This window comes from Mus caroli, unplaced genomic scaffold, assembly GCF_978045245.1.
Source record: "Mus caroli unplaced genomic scaffold, Mus_caroli_1 scaffold_15, whole genome shotgun sequence".
Taxonomy (NCBI): Eukaryota; Metazoa; Chordata; class Mammalia; order Rodentia; family Muridae; genus Mus; species Mus caroli.
The window spans coordinates 8,599,076-8,621,180 of record NW_028227270.1 but is presented as its reverse complement, the minus strand read 5'-3'; the positions used below and the strand labels follow the sequence as shown (position 1 = coordinate 8,621,180).

The following is a 22,105-nucleotide window of genomic DNA, read 5'->3' as shown; positions in this document are numbered from 1 at the left end:
GGCCTGTGATAGCTAGGACATAGATGGAACTGGCAGAACCTGTCTCTTGTGTGTGTGCATTTGCTGTGCAGTGATCACTTTATCATACCTGTCTGTGCTGCATAGACCTTGGACTTAGACATGACGAAGGCTTCTTGATGTTGTACCCCGAGGACATACCACCATCTCTAACTGCTTTCCCCAAATCCTTCTGTGCTTTCAAAGTGGCTCCCCCATTTTTTTCCTCTCTTGACTATGTTATTTGAGTGTGCTGCTTGCTTCTTGTTTTGTTTTGTTGTTGTTTTGCTCTTGTTGTTTTGCCCAGGATCCTCCAGATAATACCCATCTGTGTCCAAACCAGAACTGAGAAAGTTTTTCTTTTCGCATGGTCACCAGGTACATGCCTTTGATGGCAAATGAAACAGGAGCCCTTGGGTTATTGTTGAACTTCTCTTCTCTAAAGGTTTGTTTGTTTGATTTAGTGTGTGTGTGTGTGTGTGTGTGAGAGAGAGAGAGAGAGAGAGAGAGAGAGAGAGAGAGAGAGAGAGAAAGAGAGAGAGAGCGAGAGCGAGCGCACCAGTTGGAGTTTATGTGCACTGTGTGTGTGTAATGCCTGCAGAGTCCACTAGATGGCATCATACATAATCTCCGGAACAGATGGTTGTGAGCCACTGTGTGGGTGTTGGGAACCAAGAGCCTGGGTCCTTGGGTCCTTGAAACGAACAAGTGCTCTTAACCACCAAGCCATCTTTCTATAGCATGTTGGCATTATTGGGAGGAGAATTCAGGTTTCCTTACCATGATCCAGATAAAGCATCATTGTGCCAAAACACAGTAAGTATAGAATAAAATCTGATGACAGAAACATCGGCTACCGACGTTATAAAATCTCGTTACTTCTTCCCTAAATTCTGGTGTCTGATCCATCACCATAAAAGGATGCTGACCTCCTTCTACCCCTGTTAAGTCCCTAAGTAGCCATCTTTTTGCTCATCTCCAAGATGGGTTGCCTTCAACAAACAAACAGGCAAATCATTTGGCTGCATAGTCTAACCCACTTTTGTGCCTTCTTCCCCTTTCTCCTAAAATTGATTCATTCATTCACGTCTTTCATACATTTGCTGGTAGCTGAATAGGTGATGTCTTTTGCTTCTGATGAAAGTTGGCTGGGTTTGTTTCTTTAACTTTTCTCTGTGTTTCCATATAGAAGGAGAGAAAGAGTCTCAGAAGATGAGCAGACGTTTGTCAAGCTGCACGTTCTTGTGCCAGATTAAGATGGTGTTGTTTTTCTCGTCTTGGATGGGTCGTGTGGAACAGGAGTAGAGACTGGAGGAACTGCTATTTTTTGGTGCCCTGCTTGGTTCCATGCGGTTGAGTTGGCTTTCATGAAATGTGCCTCATTTGGACTCCACGATGGAAATGTTTAGAGAACTTTCCCCATATATGTTTTATGAACTGTGAATTCTTTATTTTTTTTTTTAATATATTCTCTTTGAACTCCATCCTTTTGGAAACACAGAGACATGTTATGAAGCTTATTAATCCCATTCTCATTTAGTCATTTTTGGCTGAGCTCTACAGAAGTGTCTGAGATGTTTGGGGAATTACTCTGATTTTAAAGATTGAGGTTTTGCTAATTAAATGTGAGGTTGTTGGTATTTACTAAGAGACAGAGATGCTGGTAACATAGGTGAGGAAACACTCAGATTCAGGCAGACTAGTTAACATAGCATGTAGTTTCAATTTTTAGATTTTTTTTTTTTAATTATTTGTGTGTGTGCATGGTTTTCAGAGAAGAACTTTTGAGTTGTCTGTTTTCTCCTTCCACTTTTGAGTAGGTTCCGGGACTTGAACTCAGGTTGTCAGGTTTACATGGCAAGCACTTTTATGGCCTGAGCCATCTCCTCCCTAGCACGTCTGTCTGCATAGTAAGCTGATTAGGGGTTGACTATATAGGTGTCATTTTGCTTTATTTTCTTTTCAAAACCAGCATTTCCCTTCCAGAGGTGGCTGCAAGGAACTTTCAGACTCTCGCCTTTAAAATGATGTTCTTGTTCATTCTCCTTTTTCAGTTAAAAAGAAAAAAAAAAGAGGGCCTCACGTAGGCCATCATGTAACCCAGGCTTGCTTTGCATTAGCTATCTGAATGTGACCTGGATGGTCTGTGCCTGCTGCCCGTGTCTCCTGGGTGGTGGCATTATCAGGGTGCACCACCGGGCCTGGCTTTATGAGGTGCTTGGGCTCAACCCAGGGCTTCCTTCCTGCGTGCCAGGAACCTTCTGCCAACGGAGCCACATCACAGTCCCCTTTGTTTTTCAGTCCTCCCAAATTCCTTTTCTTCCTCCTGCGTTTTTCCTTTTAACCGTGCGATTCTTGAACTCTCGATGGCTCAGGCATAATTTTGTTTTGCCTTTGTTTTTGTTTTTTGTTTTTTCCTTAACTGAAAGAAGTCTGGAATGACCTGCTCTTTGAAGTCTGTAGGTTTTTCTTTATCACATTAGAGATAGTGCATTCTTGCCGTGGACTTTGGACCTATTGTTTCTCTTTAAGTTTATTAACTATGTGACCTATGAGTACCTGTGTTTCCTCAGCTGTATAATATATAATAAACTACTTACATCTTTTTTTTATTTAAATGAGTGTGTAAATTCCTTAGAGATGTCCCTTGCACTTACTATGTTGAGTAAAATAACTCCCTGTGCTTCTTGCACCTGTAAGACAATAATTAGGAGAAGTAACAGTACCGAGTTATGTGTTAGGGATAGAAATAACAGACTTTAATTCCTTCCCCACGAGAGCTTATGGAATGCGTTTGAGGTTTACTATTTATCAGTTATGCGTAAAACCCATGTATATGCAGCAGTAATTCCAGGCAAGGTGGAAACTGAGCTGTTTAGTTTTGGTAGGGTGTAACCGAGTCCATGGAAACCAGTTACTGTATACAGTGTAAAGGTCTAAGTTTCACCTTATTCAAGAAAGAGAGTTAGTTATACCCTTACTATTTTTACTGCTTAAGTCTTAGAATGGTCTCTGCTTGTCTAAAGAAAAAAAATTTTTTTGAATAGCTGTAATTGAACACTTCTATTTGTATATAGAGAAGTCTTTCTTCTCTTTTGAGGCAGGATTTCATGGAGTCCAGGATGGTCTTGAACTGTGTGCGTAGCCAGGGATGAACTCTTGAGCCTTCTGCCTGTCAAGCATGAGAGTTGAGACTTGCCCTACCTCATTTATATACATTCTACAATTTGAATTTCTCTCTGTAGTTAGGCAATAAAGAAACCATTGTACAGTGCCCTCTCTTCTTGCATGGCAAGCACTTCACTGACTGCACTGTCTCTTAGTCCTCCCTCCTCCTCTTTCTCCTCACTCTTTCATGCATTTTCCTTCCTCCCCTACTTTTCTTTCAGTTTGATATAGGCCAGGTATATGTAGCTCAAGCTGGCCTTTATTCTGGATTGTTCTGCCTCTGCCTCCTAAGTGCTGGGATCCTGGGTAACACACCTGGGTTACCCCTGTTTTACAGATATATATATTAAGCCTGAAATTGTCTTTATGTTGTTTAAATCTAGTATTAAGTTTTGAAAGGTGCTTGAGCCTGTATCATGTTTCATTAGCTTTACTAAGTGCACATTAAGTGCTTTCTCTAGTGCTAGGAATTGAAGGCACCCGTGGGAGGAGTATTTTGTAGAGGTGTGGGAGAATTAAGAGAAACGCCTCGTGAGGCTTTGGGGGATATTTGAAATGGAGATAGCGTTATCTAAATGGAAAACCATTGCCCATGAGGAGGTAGGGGCTGGTGTTAAGCATAGGGAAGAGCAGGTGGTGAGGCCCAAAGAAGGAAAGAGCATTTTAAAATAGAAAAGAGGCCTCTGGCCAACTTTGGCCTTGCTGTGGCATTTTTAAGTTCATCATGGCAGCGGGTGACCGGGGACTTTCCCTTAAACTTTAAAGCAAACGTGTTTTTGATTTTTTTTTTAACACCCTTTCCTTTGGGGCTTTTATCTTCAAAACCTGAAGTGTTATTACTTCCAGCTGCAGGCATGACAGGCAGTGAGCAGGTGATGAACCAGGGTTGTGGATCTCGTTAGTGAGGGAATAGGCTGCTGGCGATATGGCTGTGGTCCACAGAGGAGGCTGGGGAACTAGCAAGGAGATGCTCTCTCAGCTATCACAGCCTTACAGCAAAGCCACTATCTCTTTGGACTTTGAAATTTTCTGTAAGTCGCTTATTTATTTTTGTTTAATCAAACAAATGGGCTTTTCCATGGTGGGTGGGTGGGGGAACAGGCTAGTGCGGTTGAATTACCATGTACATCATCCGTGCATGCACACACACACCCCTCCCTGCATGACTCTATATATCCTAGAAAAGTGCTTTAGCACTGAACCTCTCCCCACAATTCATTTCGGTGTAGAAAATAGTAACATTGATTTAGTGCTTCCTGGGCCTGTGTAGGCTGTGCAGTTTCTCAGAAGCTTGCTCAGGGATTGGCTTAGCCATCTCCTTTCTGTAAGCGAGGGAAGTCGGCCACAGGGTAGTTGAGAAACTGACCCAGAGCAGCCCAGCTGTAAATGGCGTGGGCCAGGAACTGGAAGTGCACTTTTGAGGATTCTAACTTCTGCATAGTGATTAACTGGTTCCAATTTTGGATATATTGTAATGAGTGGAATAGGTAAAGAAATGGGAGGTGTTGTTTGGCTTACTAAAAATATCACTATAGGTGCCCAGATGTTTTATGATTGTCCCTGTCCCGTGTGGCTGTGTGGTTTCGGAGTCGGTGTCTGCTGAGCATATTTTGAGCATGAATCTGCTGTCTAAAACAGGCACTTTAATTTTCACGATCCAAACTTGTAATGACCATGAAGCGTTAGCAGTGAGGTAACTGGTGGGGATGTAATTGAAGGATGGAGCTAATTTGCCCCGCCGAGTGGCATTCCTGTAGCCCTTTTCTTCAAATGGCATTATTGTTGGAGTTCTCACAGGAAAGAGAGCAGAGCCTTTGCCCTTCCTGTGCTTCAAGTGAGTCATGTGTACTGCTCAGAGTAAGGCGTTACAGAAGACAGAGTTAGAGCCTCGTGGTTTAGTCCTGTGCTGCCAGTTCTTGGAAATGTTGCTAGAGTCTTTTTCTGGGTGAGGTGTCTAGGAAAAGGACATATAGGAACCGGGCAGCGGGAACGGTCTTTAGTTCGTCGGCAGCTGCTTATGCTGGGGTCTGTGTTGCTCTTTTAGTTCATTTACCTCCATAGCAGGAGAGCTGGGCTGGCTGCTGCCGCGCTAGGGAGGTGAGTGAGGAGAAAACCGTTGTTTACCGATGGCCCGTGAGTTGCTCTTGGTAAACGTTTTACGGAAACTCATATACCATGACACAACCGTGAAAGTGTATAGTGCTGACTTTATCTCGGCCATACCACTGGGAATGCAAAAATGAAATGGAATAGTAAATGTCCTCGGTTCTAATGAGTTCGTGCTTATTGTGGAACACAGGATTCATGGTATTAGTGTATGATGAGTTAGGAATCCTTACACTGGGATTGCCAGTGCGAACGAAACAAGGCCTCCGTCCCCCAGATCTGCTCCCAGCCTTGTAAGAGGGGACAGGCTTTTTTCCCAGACCATTGCTCTTTGTGGCTGAGGTAATGAGGCTTCAGGAACATTCCTTTCTGATGGTACTGACCTATAGATCGTGTAGAAAATTCAGGAAGCCAATCCATACACATTATGTTATTATAGATACTTAGAAGGTATGTGGTACACGGTAGGCATTCAGATGTTTGTCATATGAATGAATGAGTCAGCTGCTCTTGTAAGGCTTGAGAATATGTTTGAGTCAGCCATTCTTAAAAGATTCTAGCTCCATCGGTTACTGTGACACTAGGCAGGTCACCCTAGAATTTCCTCATCTAATGAGGAAAAGGATGCTGCTGCCAGTTTCTTCCTCATAGTGCTGTGAAATAAGATGAGACAATGCGTGAGGAAATGTCTGGGACATGCTGAGCCTAGTATTGCACTACAGGAGGCACTCGGTGTTGTCATTTTAATCATTATCCTTATTAGGCTAATCAACCAATTTTGTATCACTGACACACGTAGTTAAACGTGAATCCTTTGCTGGTGAGTTTCTTTTGGAATACTGTTGAATGTAGTTCTGATTACAATTTATTCTCATTCTCCCTCCCTCCCTCCGTCTCTCCCTTTCCCTCTCCCCCAACCCCTCTGTGTGTGTGTGTGTGTGTGTGTGTGTGTGTGTGTGTGTAGAGAGAGAGAGAGAGAGGGAGAGGGGAAGGAGGGGAGGAAGGCGGGCAGGGAAAACCTAACTCAGGGCTTCATGTGTGCCATGCGAGGATTGTGCTAGTGAACGACAACCCTAACCACAGTTTCAGATGCATTGAAGATGCTCTTCAGAGCCTGTCAGTGAGTGGCACGCACACAAGCACTTTACCTCCGGCACTTTACCTCAGGCACTCACTGGGGAGGCAGAGGCAATGGATCTTTTGAGTTTGAGGCCAGCTTGGTCAACAGATCAAGTTTCAGGGCACCCAAGGCTACACAGAGAAATCCTGTCTCGGAAAAAAAAAAGAATAAATAAAAGTAAAATAAAACGGGGGTGGGAGAGAGATGGTCTTCAGTTAGTGGGCCCATTTTTGTTCCTGGTCCCTAGATTTCAATGGGAAGTTTTTTTTTTTTTTCTTTTCTTGTCTTGTCTTTTCTTTTCTCTCCCTCCCTCCCTCTTCTCCACTTCTTCCTTTCCTTTCCTTTCCGCCTTTTCTTTTCTTTTCTTTTCTTTTCTTTTCTTTTCTTTTCTTTTCTTTTCTTTTCTTTTCTTTTCTTTTCTTTTTTAAAAACAGGGTCTTGTATATCCCAGATTGGCCTCAAACTCCTAGGCAGCTGAGTGGTCTGTGAATGCCTCTGCTTCCGGAGCGCTGGAGGACTGGGGTGACAGCGGTGAGCTCCTGCGCCAGTTTTATTTGGATCATTTCTAATCTGTTTCTTCCTGGGAGAATCAGATCCTTGTTGTCCACTCGTGTATATCTCTCAGTGAGCAGTATTTATCCTCCCAGCTCACAGGCAAGGTAACTAGCCAATGCCCACGGGTGGAGAGAACAGCAAATGAGAAACAGGAATAAGCAATGTAAGCTGGGTAAGAGCTCCCTGAAAAGTTAGGACGGCCAAGCTAAACCGCTAGTTGGCCGACTAACTGCTTGCGGTCAGTGTGAGCTCAAGGAAAGGGCGCACACGATAGCTGCGCTCACCACAAGTGACCTGGGATAAGTCTAGCTCAGGGAGGGCATCAAGCATATGGCTATATGTAATTAAAATTCATACATATTATTAAGTAAAACACATTTACAAATGACATCCCAATATGATTTAGTTACCCAGGGGCACAGTGACAAGAGATATCTGTTGTAGGTTTTTTTTGTTTTGTTTTGTTTTCTCCAGAGGCATAGATAAGATACAAATATTAAGTGTGCTGCTTTCTAAATATTGTCTACACCTGACCTGATAGCCCATTTGGTGAAAAGGTTTCTTTGATGTTATCAAAACTTGTTAATCAGGTTGTAGATAATGGGGCTTTGTAGCTAGTGGTGGCTACCTGTATTTAAACTGTGACATTCCTAGTGCTGACATTGAATGTAGACTTAAAAAGTCAGAAGTGTGACTAAATATGGAAAGCCACTGATTTAGAAGTCAGATTCTGTGATCTTCATGGCCAAAATGGCATGGCTGCCTCATTAGTCACATGTAAATCATACTGAGGGTAATGCCTGTCTTGCCTGTCTCAGGGACAGAGTGGCACATGAGGCACGTGGCAGAAGAGAGTCAGTCATCTGCTGCAGACTGGATTGCAGTAGTTCACACCAGTGGACCTGGGACAAAGAAACCACAGTTCCAATATAGTCTGAATATCGGGGGACTGCCATCTGTGTCTCGTAGAGCATGTTTGTCACAGTGTGGGGACTCTTTTAAAACTATAACCTGTGACCTTCAGGACAGTAAATGGCAGAGGTGCCCATTTAACAGAATAAAATACTGTAGATGGTTCATGGCTAGGAGGTAATGCTTGATACTGTTAAACTTGAATGGTACAGTAAGGCTGCTGCTAACAGATGGAGTGTGTGTGTGTGTGTGTGGCATTGTGAGATAGATTCATGAACTCTTGGAGAATTTGACATACTTAACCTACAGCTGCAGAGGTCCAACACCAACCAGAATTAAAATACTATAATATTTTGGCCCAAATTACAAGAGAATCTTAACAAGTTTGAGTCCTGTATAAGAACATTATTCCTCTTTTCCTAATAATGAAAAACTTAGATTTAGAAACACTGAAGTATTTGATACTCAAGGCTGAAACTTTAGTCTCCAGGGAACCTCGTAGCCCACAGACCTGATAGGTGTTAGCACTAAATCACTCTATTCTGAGAGAAAGACAGACTAAGAGGAAAGCAGAAAAAGAATTTTCTCTTTTAAAGAAAACCAAACCAAACCAAACATGCTGCTGGGTCATCTGCCATTGCCTTCTGGAGGGTTCCAGGTGAAAGAGGTGTCCTGAGGAAGGCCTGCAGTTGTTACCCAACAAAGATTATGGGGAGTCAAGAGTCACGTATGTAGGGAATTTTTTTTTTTTAGGTTAAACAATTTCTCATGAAGAAATGGGACTAACTCATCTCTGCCATTCTCACAAGTCCTGGGGATGCCAGCATCCAGCTTCGGTGGATCCTGCAGAGATGTGACAAGTCCGGACCGGGGCCAGAGCCTATATGGTGCTGTCAGAGCCTGGGTTTCACCTTCCCACTACAGGAGCAAGGACAGAGAGATGCAGTTCCTGGGTACTCTGTGCCAGATCCAGAGGGCTGCTTTTCAGTGATTCCAGCTTCCTGACGTGTGACATTTGTTCCTTAAGGTTAGCCGATTCATTAGACTTGTATTTAGAATTTACTAGGAGAGGAGGGGAGACCACTGGAAGAACTTCATGATGGTTGCCCTGGTTTCAAACCCACAGAGTTTCCATGATTGAGGATGAAATCCTGAAGCTGGGCATGGTAGCTCTTCTTGAGCTTAGGAATTAGAGGCCTGCCTCAGTAGCATGGGGAGACTGTCTCAGCGGCAAACATGAAGGACAACAACGATATTCCAAAACAGCCGCCAAAGCCTGGATCTAGAAGGCAGGACCTCCATTTAACAGAATAAAATACTGTAGATCCAGTACCCAGGTAACATGTAAAGTTATAAAAATAAACAGAAAGGCACAGAAGACATTTTGAGCTATCAGGTACATTGTATAGACAGGGTAAAAATATTAAAACAGGAGGCAAAGTTTTACTGATAGGGTAATGCTTTCTATAATAAAGGGTATAAATTGGTACATTTTAGCGGGCCAGCATTATATCTGTAAAAAACTATATTCACTCAATGAGAGTCAGAATGCTTGTAATTTAAACAGAACTTTGTTATATTTTAATTGTATTAATATGTAAAACATTTTTCTCTTAGTTTCTTAGCACATTGAGCTTTCTGTCTCTGTATGTAGTTCTCATGCCGTGGCCTGGTGTTGCCAACTACATTTTAGGCATTTGTTTCTTCCACAAATATGTGCCCATTTACTGTTTGCCAGACCCCGTGTTAAGTAGTGGTCACACAACTAGAAGAAAACAAACCCGTGCAGCGTAGGAAGGACTGCTGTGAGCTGTGGTAGTTTATAGTAAAAGGCTTTAAAATAATTTCTCTGGGGGTGGGACTATAATGTACAATGGGTGTTCAGCATGTACATGAGCTAAAAACCCAAACCAAGCTGAAACAAAACGGCCTTTAGACAAGGGACTCAGCAGGGTATAGATTAGAACCTAGAGAGGGCTTAGGGACATCACTAGGAGGCTTTGAAGCTGAGATGATGGTACCGAGACTAATGCAGTTGGTAGTGGAGTTTGGAAGGCTATAGGAACTCATCTTAGTGGCAGTGTAGGTGATAGATAAGGGATAGATATACTAAAAATAGTTCTTAACTGTAAGGCGCTAGGAGAGAGCCAGATGTCAAGAGAAGTTAATGGAGAAGAGATAATGGTTTTAGGCTTATTAAACACTGGGCTGGAGAGATGGCTCAGTGGTTAGAAGTACTGACTGCTCTTCCAGAGGTGCGTGAGTTCAATCCCCAGAAACCACATGGTGGCTCACAACCATCTGTAATGAGATCTGACAGCGTCCTCATACACATAAAATAAGTAAATCTTTAAAAAAAAAAAAAAGAAAAGGCCAGGCAGTCTGGTGTATGCCTTTAATCTCAGCACTTTGGAGACAGAGGCAGGTAGCTACACAGAGAAACATTGTCTCAAACAAATACATAGACAAACACCAAGAAGAAGGAGGAAGAAGGGGGAAAGGAGGAGGAGGAGGGGAGAAGAAGAACAACAACAACAGGACTTGGGTTGAGGATTTAGATTAGTGGTAGAGCACGTGCCTAGCAAGTGCAAGACCCTGGGTTCAACCCCTAGCTCGAGGTGGGGGTTGGGGGAAGTAGAAACAAACATACATGCACACACACACGCACACACACACACACACACACACACACACGTATGCACGCATATGGTTGTGATGAGAAGGGCAAGTGTGGCAGATGAGGAAGTGTTCACAGATCTCCTTGAGACACTTTCAAGCTAATGCTGCCTCACTTTTGAGAGTTTCACCACATAGTTCAAGCTGGCCTGGAACTCTTAATCCTCCTGTCCCAGCTTGCATGTCCCCTTCCCTCCCTCTTATTTTGTATGTATGCACGTATGTGTGCAGCGTGTGTGTTGGAGGGCACACATGACATATGCACACATGACATAGCATGCACTCGGAGGTTAGAGAACACTGTGGAGTCAGTTCTCCTCCCACCTTTGTGTGGGTTCTGGGGGTTAAATTCAAGTCATCAGACTTGCACAGCAGGCAACTTTACCTGCCAAAGTATCTTACTGGCTCACATCAGCTCTGGAATGCAGATATTACGGATGTGTGCCACCAGGTCAGGCTCCCCAGGATCATTTCCTTTTGAGGAGAATGGGAGGAAGAGCGGTTAGGGACACCAGTTATAACAAACACGAAGTCTCAGATAATGTCAGGGACACCAGGTATAACACGAAGTCTCAGATAATAGGTTGTTGTAGTTTGCTGTGATATCTTACTTAGGGGATACAGTAATCAGGAGGGATAAAGGAAAATCACTTTAGGCCAATGCTAAAGAGACAGTTGAGCCTTACTTAGAAAGAACTTATTTGAAGCGTATTGAGAAATCACTTATTTAAAGCTGGACAGAGTGATGTATTCCTGAAATCCCAGCACTTAGGAGGCAGAGGCGGGAAGATGGCCTCAAGTCTGAGGGCAAGCTAGTTTACCTAGTGAGACTTTGTCCCAAAACAAAAATGATGGGTGCATTGTGTTGGTTTTGTAAAGTTAGTGTTACCAAGTTTGATGAGAGGAGTTTGAGATTTGAGAGCCTGGGTTTCAAAGTTTCAGAACTGTGCTGCGCAGTTTTCTTCTATCAGAGCACACCTTTGGGTGATTCTGTTCGAAGCGAGTGCTGTCTGCTTTAGGTTTGTTGGGACTCAATAAATAAACAACCTATTCCTTAGTCTTGCTCCATTCCAGTATGTGTTCCTTTTCTTGATTCTTATGGCTGTGGGTATTTACTGTATACTTGCAATACTGAATGCTCACTCTTAGCCTTAAAGTAACTCCTCAGAGCCCTTCCTTTGTCAGCTTATCTTATATATGAAACAGCTTGAGGTCAATTATACAATTATTGGAAAACTGGATACATGATTTACTTCCATAATAGTCATAACTTCTTAAAACATGTAAAAATTTCTTGTCCAGTATATTTGTGTACATTTTTAAGCGTGTGTGTGCGTGTGCGTGCGTGTGCGTGTGTACGTGTGCGTGCGCGTGCGTGTGCGTGTGCTGTAAACAGTGCACTAATTTAGATATGCCAATTTGGTAACTTGGTAAAGTGAGAGTTTTTTTTGTATTTCTGAGACACTAAAGTTAGTAAATGTTATTTTAGTTTCTGGACCTTTGCCACTTGGCATAATCTCAGACTAAGCACACTCCATGTAAATGCTCTTAAGTTTTGAAAGCCATTTTTAAAAGTTGGCGGTATGTAAACTATATTGGGTCTCAGGGTGTGGAGTCCCAGGTCTAGATCTCATTTGATTGTTTATATTCTCTCTACAGTTGAATGCTGAACTTTTAGCATGCTAGGCAAATTTTCCTGAGCTACCTGCATTATTTGTAGATTCTTCAGGTTTTTTTCTACACATATTTTGAGCACCAAGGTGAATCTGCTTTCTGTAAATTTGGTTAATGAAGCAATCTCCTTAAAGATTTTTGAATGTGCTCTCAACTGCTATCCTATACAACTTCTAAGGCATTTGTGTATATGCACTCTGGATGACTTTTCTAGAAATTTTACAAGCATTGTAATTTGGCAGCTTGATCCAAGACTTGGTATAGTAGTGACCATTGATTACTCATAGGAATACAGACTTGGTATAGGAGTGACCATTGATTACTCATAGGAATACAGGCCTTTCTGCTGATAGAAAGAAGCCCTGGTTTCTTTCTTACTACTGGTAAAGAAGGCTTCATTGGTTCATGGAATTTTGAGGATGGTCTTACTGAGCCAAGTCTTATTGTTAGTTCTCTCATAGCAGTAGCTTAACAAACTGTTCTTCCAGAATACATAATTCTTTGGTTGACAAATTTAATTTAATATGTGGACAAAATCCTCTAGATCGTATCATTAACTCAGAGGCTGAACTCTGGAGGCTGTGATTCAGAGGGGAACAGTCTGTCTGATAACTCTCACGCACTGTCCTCTGAAGCTTGGTGGCGTTGACAAGACAGTGTATGGAGTTAGTATTTGATGACGTGTACCTATGAAACTACAACAGATTTTCCAAATTCAGAAATGACCTTTTAAGGTGGGTGTGGTAGCTCATGCCTGTGATCAGCACTTGGAAGCATGAAGCAGGTAGATTGTTGTAAGTTCCAGGCCAGTCTGGGCTGCAGAACAGTGCTGTCTCAAAAGGAACAATATATCTTTTAAAGCCATATGTGGGGGCACATGCCTGTAATCCTAGCTATGTGAAAGATTGCTGTTTGCGGTCAGTGCGGGCAGTGCAGTGAGAACTCAGTTTTAGATGCTACACCACCTTTCAGCTGTGCATTACTTTTCACACTGCAGCCTTTTCCCTTCTCTTTCTTTTGATTTTGAAAATTCATAATGCTTCACTGTATAAATATTGGTACAATCTACTTAGTTCCCCATTTTGCATATTTAAATCATGAATGATATGGAATGCTGTCAGTTGTTAAGTTCTAGGTTCGTTTTTTTCTTTAAAATATCCTGTGACTTCCAAATTCTCTAAAATCAATTCATTCTTAATTGATAAGCTCTAAAAAGACCACAAAAGAAAATTCATTATAATTGTAACCCCACTGCCTGCCACCCAGAGAAGGCTACCCCTTTCAGCACTGTGGTGACTTTCCTGTGTCTTCCCTGTGCTGTTTTTATATCCATGTGTCTGTTTTATAGCATCCTTTACATCGTCTTAACTGGCTTGGAATTTGCTACATATTCTAAGCTGACTTCAGTTTGCAGAAGTCCTTCTTCTGCCCCAAGTGATGAGGTGACAAGAATGTGCCACCATGCCCAACTGTACTTTTTAAAAGTGATGGATTTTGAGTGGGGCATGATGGTGTACACCTTTAACCCCAAACCCCAGCACTTTATAGGCAGCCTAGTCTACATAGTGAGTTCCAGGACAGCCGGGGATATGTAGAGAGACCCTATTTCAACCCCTTCCCCCCAAAAAAAGCACAACAAAAGATTTATGTGTTGGAATATTTTGCTTGCTTGTGTGTGTGTGTGAGTGTGCGTGTTGAGTGTGTGTGTGTGTGTGAGCGTGTGTGTTGAGTGTGTGTGTTAGTGTGTGAGTGTGTGTGTATGAGTGTGTGTGTGTGTTGTATGCCTGGTAGTAAGGCTGGAGGATGACATTGGATTCTCTGGAATTGGATTTATAGCTGGTTGTGAGTGCTAGGAAACGAATGCGGGTCTTCCGGGGAAGCAGCGTGTGTTCTTAACCACTGAGCTAACTCTGCAGCCTGTCCTCTCCCTCCTCCTCTTCTCTTTGTAAATACTGGGGCTGGAAAGACACTCAGGACTCAGTGGTTAAGGGCACTGGCTACTCTTCCATACAACACAGTACCCACCCACATGGTGGCTCGCAACCATCTGTAGCTGCAGGCCCAGGAGATGTAACCTCCTCCTGTAGCCTCCAGTAGGCACCAGCTATGCACTTAATGCACAGGTGTACATGATGACGGAATACCCATACAGATAAAATAAATAAGACATGAAAAGTGTTACTGTTTGTGTCTGCATGATATGTGTGTGTGTGTGTGGGGGGGTGGGGGGTGGGCGGTATGTACCACAATGTATATGTAGAAGGCAGAGGACAACTTAATGGGATTAGTTCTCGCCTTCTGCCATGTAGGTCCTGGGTTGTTGGGCTTGTGTGAAAAGTGCCTTTATTTGCTGAGACATTTTGCTAGCCTATTATCTTGTTCTTTATATTTTAAAGTGTGTGTGTGTGTGTGTGTGTAGGTATATATGTACCACATGTACATCTACTGGTGGTTGAAGCCAGCAAAGGGCCTTAGATTTCTTACACCTGAAGTTATACCGTTGTGAGCTGCCATGTGAGTGCTGGGAATTGAACCTGGGTCCTCTGGCAGAGCAGCCAGGGCTCTTATCTGCTGAGCCATCTCTGCACTGTTTTTTTTTTTTAACTTAAACAAGATTATTATGACTCTTATTATTACTGTGTATATGTTTGAGTGTATGTGTGCATGCATATGTAGGTGCCCCTGGAGGCTAAAGAGAGTGACAGGTCCCTTGGAGCTTTAATTACAGTCATTTGAGCCTCCTAGCGTGGGTGCTAGGATCCGAACTTTGGTCCTTATGATAGACCAGAAATCACTTTTAAGCAACAGTCCATTTCTTCCAGCTTACTAATGTTTTTGGATTTTTTTTCTCTCCTTCCCTTCCCTTCCCTTCCCTTCCCTTCCCTTCCCTTCCCTTCCCTTCCCTTCCCTTCCCTTCCCTTCCCTTCCCTTCCCTTCCCTTCCCTTCCCTTCCCTTCCCTTCCCTTCCCTTCCCTTCCCTTCCCTTCCCTTCCCTTCCCTTCCCTTCCCTTCCCTTCCCTTCCCTTCCCTTCCCTTCCCTTCCCTTCCCTCCCCTCCCCTCCCCTCCCCTCCCCTCCCCTCCCCTCCCCTCCCCTCCCCTTTCTTTCTGCTTTAACTCCGCTGGCTACCCTGACTACAAACTCCTCCTACAGCAGTTCTGCCTCAGCCTTTTTCTTTTTCTTTTAAAATTTTGAGGCAGGGTCTCCCTATGTAGCATAGGCTAGTCTAGAACTTACTGTATGGCCAAGCTGGCTTAAACTTGAAATCCTCCTGCCTCAGTCTTCAGAGTGCTAGGATAAATAAATGTGTGCCATGGAGCCCAGCTAGTCTTTAACATTTTAATGGTTCTGTGATTGTCATTGTATCTGACTTGTCATGTTCTCTCTCATTTAGAAACCTTGTGTATTTTTTTTCATTTTTATTAGATATTTTCTTCATTTACATTTCAAATGCTATCCCCAAAGCTCCCTATACCCCGCCCCCCTCAACCCACCCACTCCCGCTTCCTGGCCCTAGCATTCCCTGTACTGGGGCATATGATCTTCGATCACAATACCAAGGGCTTCTCCTCCCATTGATGGCCAACTAGGCCATCCAACCTTGTGTATTTTTAAACACACGTTTGTGTGTACATGTGTATGGTGACTGCCCTGGCTGAGTGAGGGACTAGCTTTTGAGAGTTGGTTCAGGCCTTCCCCATCAGGCTTTACCTGCTGAGCCAGCTCACAGGCCCACATTTGAATACCTAGGTTGTCTGCAGTTTCTGCTGCATATAACATCCTTGAAGGAACTTTGGAATCTTCGGGTCACCGTTGGTATCTCAGTGTACTCTGGTCTATTCTGTCAACTTCTCTCCATCTTGATAACTCCATTAACGGGAGATCAGACCGGGAGAGCAGATTAGGCGGTGTTGACTATGAGACGGGGAGTCTGCTAGCTTCTGTGAATTCAAGGCTTACAGAGGCATTTTATCTAGACAGACAATTCCACTACTTGAGTTAAGCATTCAGATAGATTTGCATATTATTGCAAGAGACCAGAAGAGAAAGATTAGGGAATAAAGCATTTTTTAAAGATAAATGGTAATACGCCAGGGCTTTCATCCATCACATTTCTGGGTGATAGGTAAACATTAGTCATTTACTAGGTGAGGAAACTGAAATTAGGAAAGAAATGTGCTCCTGGGAATGTGCCAGAAGCCAACCAATGCAGGCCTGCATATCTTGACTACCCAACCCTGTATAGTCTTGGTATTCTGTCTGGACTCCTCCCCCACAGTTACCTGTTAACAGCCAGGCATGCTCCTCCCCACAGTTACCTGGCAATAGCCAGGTAGGCCTGACCCACTATAAAAGGGGCTGCTTGCCCCCTCCTCTCCCTCCCTCTCTTACTCCTGCTTCTCTCCCTTGCTCCCCATTCCCTTCCCCCTCTCTCCACGTGGTCATGGCCAGCCTCTACTTCTCTACTTTCTCCTTCTCTCTGCCTTTCTCTGCCTCGTCTACTCTCTTAATTCCCCTCCCCATGCCCTAAATAAACTCTATTCTGTACTATACCTGTATGTGTCTGGTCCCCCAGGGGGAAGGGATGCCTTGGCATGAGCCCGCTGAGGCACCCCCTTCTACCGCACCCCGCCAGAACATATTCTTATGTTCTTTTCTCTTTCTCTTTTTATAATCATATCATCCAGGACTCCAACCTGCTACACCGAAGCAAGGATTACAGGAGCATTGGAATAGACACTTGTAGGACAAGCAGACCTCTGCCAGGTGTGTAGGGCTGTACAGTGCAGCAGATATGGAGATGAGATGAGGCTTCAGGCAAACGGCAGTGCCTTTTCTGTTGATGTGTTTTGTTACACAATGTAAATCTCTCTCTTTTGGCATATATGAACTTAGATGAAACATTTTTTTAATTTTTATTTTTATGTGTGTGTTTGTGTGTGTGTGTGCAAGTGCCCAAGGAGGGCCAGAGGGGCATCACATCCCCAGGAACTGGCATGGCAAGTCCCTGGGGATGTACGTGTGCACTGGGAACCAAGCCCAGGCCTTCTGCAAGAGCAGTGTGTGCCCGTCATCGCTCCAGGCCCGTATTTAGGCAGTGTAGGATTTAGCCATGTAGTCGCTACAGAGTCAGGATGCACAATTGGTCAGTTTTTCCATAAGTCACTGGTTTGTTATTCTTTCACACTTCCCCCACCGCCCTCCAGTTCTGGTAGCCACTGAGCTGGTCTCCATCGTATAATGTTATATAATTCATATAAACAGAGTTATATGGTGTGTGTAGCCTGCTGAGTCAGCACAATGCATTTCTGATAAGCTGCCCACTTATGGTGCACACATTCTAGTACAATTTTGCTGTTCCTTTCAAAATATGTCTGTATTATTCCCAACTCCAATTCCAATTCTGTAAACAGAATGATTTTGACATGATTAAATTATAGTTCCAAGTACCAAAGAAATCTCAGTAGATTGCCCTGATAAGTGTTCCAGAGAAGGGAAACTAGAAATAATCACACATCACTTAGTCATTTCCCTGCCTCTTGCATCCAGAAAGCCACATGGAAAATTTGCTACTGACTCTGTGACCTTAGACAGCATGGAGAGAGAGAGAGAGAGAGAGAGAGAGAGAGAGAGAGAGAGAGAGAGAGAGAGAGAGAGAGAGAGAAACAGCTGTTAGCATAGGGAATGGAAGGAATGAGTGTTCTTGGCCAGTTGGCCTGTCATGTGCTTTTCTGAAAGGGACAGCAGGTGACCAGCAGTTGTGAAAAAAAACAGGTGAGCCCTCTTACCCCCACCCCACCCCGTCTTCCCTCAACACACACACACACACACACACGAATCTGAGAGTACGTAGTAAAGTACCCTACTGTAACAGCTTTGGAAAATTTTGGCTTTGCTTTTGTGCTGTTGTGATCCTGTGGGTGGGTGGATGATCTACCACAGAGCACATGTTCAGCCCCACCACTGGGTTTCCTTTTCAAGCTGTTTAGATGGATACCTAAAAAGAATGTAGGTATGTGAGTGAGCGAAAATGCTCCAAAGTTGAGGACATTGTTGGGAACTACTGACTCAAACCTATAGAATGCAAAAGCAAGCAAACAACAACCCAAACAAACAAACAAACAAACAATCCTTCTCTGGTAAGTGTCACTTAAACACAAACTCTTCCTTCTTTGCTTTTTCCCTTTGTTCTAGTGAGAGAGAAGCAGGGGGTAGGGTGTGCAGAGTCAATTCTTACAGCAGAATCAAGCCAACCACAGAGAGGTGGTGCTCTCAGGAAGGCAGTGACCAGAAGGCAGGTGCCTGTGGAGCTGAGGCTGCTCTGTTCTTTCCCCTTGCCTGCTACTCTGTCACGCTGAGCCACTACTCGGCCACACTGACCCTTCATGCCTGCCCTTTCCAACTCTACCTTGAACTAACTCTTGGTTCTGAAGTACAGCTTTCACCAACTTCTCCATGGTCAATACATGCTGAAGGCCGGCAAGATGGTCCAGTGGGTAAAGGTGTCTGCAGCCAAGTCTGAGGACTTGAGTTTGAGCCCCAGAACCCATGTAGTAGGAGAAAATCAACTCCTGGAGGTTTTCCTCTGACCTCCACCCACAGTCAGAAGTAGCACATATCAGTGGGTCAGTAGAAGGATGCTCTATGGGACTCTGGAAAGATCCTGTAACCTGTTTGCAAAGAAAGTAAGAAACTGTATTTGTCAAAACTGAATGGCACACAAAAGAACATTTCTTAAGGTGGGGATGCATAGAACTTTCTAAAAACAACTTCTTGTCTGTTTAATATTGTCGGTTTTTACAGTTCCCTTCCATTGTTTCAGTACAGTACTTAGGCATCAAGATGGCCACTTAGCCTGTGTGGTAGAGTGAGCTGCCCCAGGGTCACATAGAGCAGGGTCACCTCCATATGCAGACTAACGGATGGCACAGAATTAGGTTTGTGTGTGTGCACAGAGCTGCTCAGGCTCATGGGGTTATACACTGCAGAGGGGTCACGGGAAAAGGTCATTCCTCCAGGAAACCCATGCCCCGGGGTCAGACTCCTTCCTTAGAGGATAGTGGGCGTGAGGTGGGGTGTGATCTTGTCCTCCTTGCTGCCACACGTCCTCCCTGGGATGCCGCTGGCCCGCCCCATTACACACCCGACAGCTGGCTCCCGGGAGAGTGAGCGGGTGTCTGAGTTTCTGATGCTGTGTAACTTAGAGAGATTATTAGTGATAATACTTTTTAAATAATTTGCTTTAGCTTTGTCCCATCTGTCTCCTACCCCGCGCCCCGACCTGCAGTCTTAAAAGCTAAATCACGACCAGCCATCTCGTAAACCCGTGAAAGCACCACCACACACCTATACATGTTCACACACCTCATTGTCAGTCTGTGGACTTTCTGCTTTGTATTCTTTCATTTTTCTAGGCTCCTAAAAAGAGTTACTACATCGATACTTGTTTAATTAATTTCTTTTGCTTTGAGCTTTTTGAAACTGGCTTATGTTAATATGTAATTAATTGTAAGATTTTGTTTGTGTGTTTGTTTGTTTTGAACCAGGTTCTTGTAGCCCAAGCTGGCCTGGCATTCCTCGTTTTCATTTTCCTGGGTGTCAGGTTACAGGCATGAACCAATACACATAGCTCAAACACATCAATATACATGCTTTTGTATCCTCAGTGAGTAATGTGGTGTGAGATGCCCAGTACTATATTAATTAATTAACTGATATGCCCCTCATGTCTGAAAATGGGAATAGTTTTAATTATAATTATTAAAGATAAATTAGTTACAATTAAACATCAATACTTAAGTCACACTAGCCACGTGTAAAGTGCTCACTAACCTAATGTGACCATTTGATTGTTCAGAAGTTCATTTGGCTAGCCCTGCCCTCAACTGTTCTTTCTTCTGGTTCTCATTAAACTACAGATGGCTTATATTAATGTATTTTATTAATGATCAGTAACTTAGAGATTTTGTGATTGCGCACTGGCTGGTTTTGTGTGTCAACTTGACACAGCTGGAGTTATCACAGAGAAAGGAGCTTCAGGTGAGGAAATGCCTCCATGAGCTCCAGCTGTGGTACATTTTCTCAATTAGTGATCAAGGGGGGAAAGGCCCATTGCAGGTGATGCCATTCCTGGGCTGGTAGTCCTGGGTTCTATAAGAGAGCAGGCTGAGCAAGCCAGGGGAAGCAAGCCAGTAAGGAACATCCCTCCATGGCCTCTGCATCAGCTCCTGCTTCCTGACCTGCTTGAGTTCCAGTCCTGACTTCCTTTGGTGATGAACAGCAATGTGATAGTGTAAGCTGAGTAAACCCTTTCCTCTCCAACTGCTTCTTGGTCATGATGTTTGTGCAGGAATAGAAACCCAGCCTAAGACAGATTGCTTTGAGGCAGTCTTGCTGTTCAGCCCAGGCTGGTCTTGACCTTTGCTCTTCTTTCCTCAGCCTGTGCCTGTGCAGCTAGGTCTGGCTCCCTAGCGTAGCATTCCTTCCTTCTTGCTGTAATTAATAAGATAGCACCACCCTGTACAATCCTGAATGCCTTCTGAGCACCTCTGTGAGGTTGACTGCTTGAGAAGTGCTGACAGAAGTGACCCCTTCTACCAACCTGTTGAGCCTCCAGGCTATTTCTACTTCTGGATAAGCTAGCATTTCATCCTTGGTTTATTATTATTATTTTTTAAAAAGATTTATTTATTTATTATATGTAAGTACACTGTAGCTGTCCTCAGATACTCCAGAAGAGGGCATCAGATTTCGTTACGGATGGTTGTGAGCCACCATGTGGTTGCTGGGATTTGAACTTGGGACCTTTGGAAGAGCAGTCGGCGCTCTTAACCACTGAGCCATCTTGCCAGCCCTGGTTTATTATTTTTAGGTGGCACAGTTATTACAGTTATAATTATGCAGTAGATCTCAAAAGTTGCAAGAGAGAAAACCTCTAGAACAACTTGAACTTCGTGACTCCATTGGGGGTCAAATGATGGTCTCACAGGGGTCCTGCATATTATTACATGTTTACATTACAGTTCATAACAGTAGCAGAAATACAGTTAAGAAGTAGCAATGAGATCATTTTAAGGTTGAAAGTCACAACAGCATGAAGAGCCATATTAGGGGTCTAACATTAGGAAGGTTGAGAACCAGTGCCCAAGAGGCAAGCATTCAGTGTAAATCTTGTCGGAGGCGCCGTTCAAGCCTAGCAGTCTGTCCTTGCTGCTTACTTCATTGTTCTCGATTTTAAACAGACTATGAAGACAGATGGTGTTAAACGATTTCTTGTTACAGGTAGGGCTTTTTCAGGAGAGCTATATGTATAATTACAGGAAAGAGGGATAGTATAACTAGGTAAGTTATAAGCATAATTTTAGGAAACAAAGTATTGTGGTGAAGCATTTAGAAAACTCGAATGTGGTCTTATTCTTTTTTTTAGAAAATAACTAAACCTGAAGGTGTATGCAGAAGGTGTGTACAGCAGGAAATGCCTTCTACCTAATTGTGTTCTGCCTCCGAAGATACCAACTTAAAAGTTGATTATAATGTAGCAGAGGACTGCCTGGTCTGGCCTCAGTGGGAGAGGATGCTTCTAATCCTATAGAGACTTGATGCCCTAGGGATTGGGCAATCCTGGGGGCAGGGGTGACGAAGGGGTGAGTGAGCACCCTCTCAGAGGCAAAGGGGAGGGGCATAGGGACTAGGAGGAAGGCAACATTTGGAATATAAATAAATAAAATAATTTAATTTAAAAAAGGGAAAAAGTTGATTATATTTTTCCAGACTTTCCCATGTGTATTTAAAAACAAACACCTTTGTTTTATACTAGTAAAATTATATGAATTTTAGAGAATTTTGCTAAATGTAACAAATACATTTCTTTGTATCTGATCCGTACGGATTAAGTTTT

At 43.5% G+C, this 22,105-nt stretch overlaps 1 protein-coding gene across 4 annotated transcripts in view; it reads left to right on the top strand.

The window, feature by feature from the left end:
- The window catches only part of Plpp1 (phospholipid phosphatase 1), a 66,253-nt gene that overhangs the window by 5,223 nt on the left and 38,925 nt on the right, over positions 1-22,105 (top strand). Inside the window, exon 1 of one of the 4 annotated variants that reach the window (XM_085830815.1) lies at positions 16,788-16,974. The exons of the other annotated variants lie outside the window; for them this stretch is intronic. Coding sequence (XP_085686941.1) covers positions 16,803-16,974 — 172 coding nt within the window. The 5' untranslated portion in view covers positions 16,788-16,802. Of the gene's footprint in view, positions 1-16,787; positions 16,975-22,105 lie in introns of those variants that run through there. 4 annotated transcript variants of the gene reach the window in all.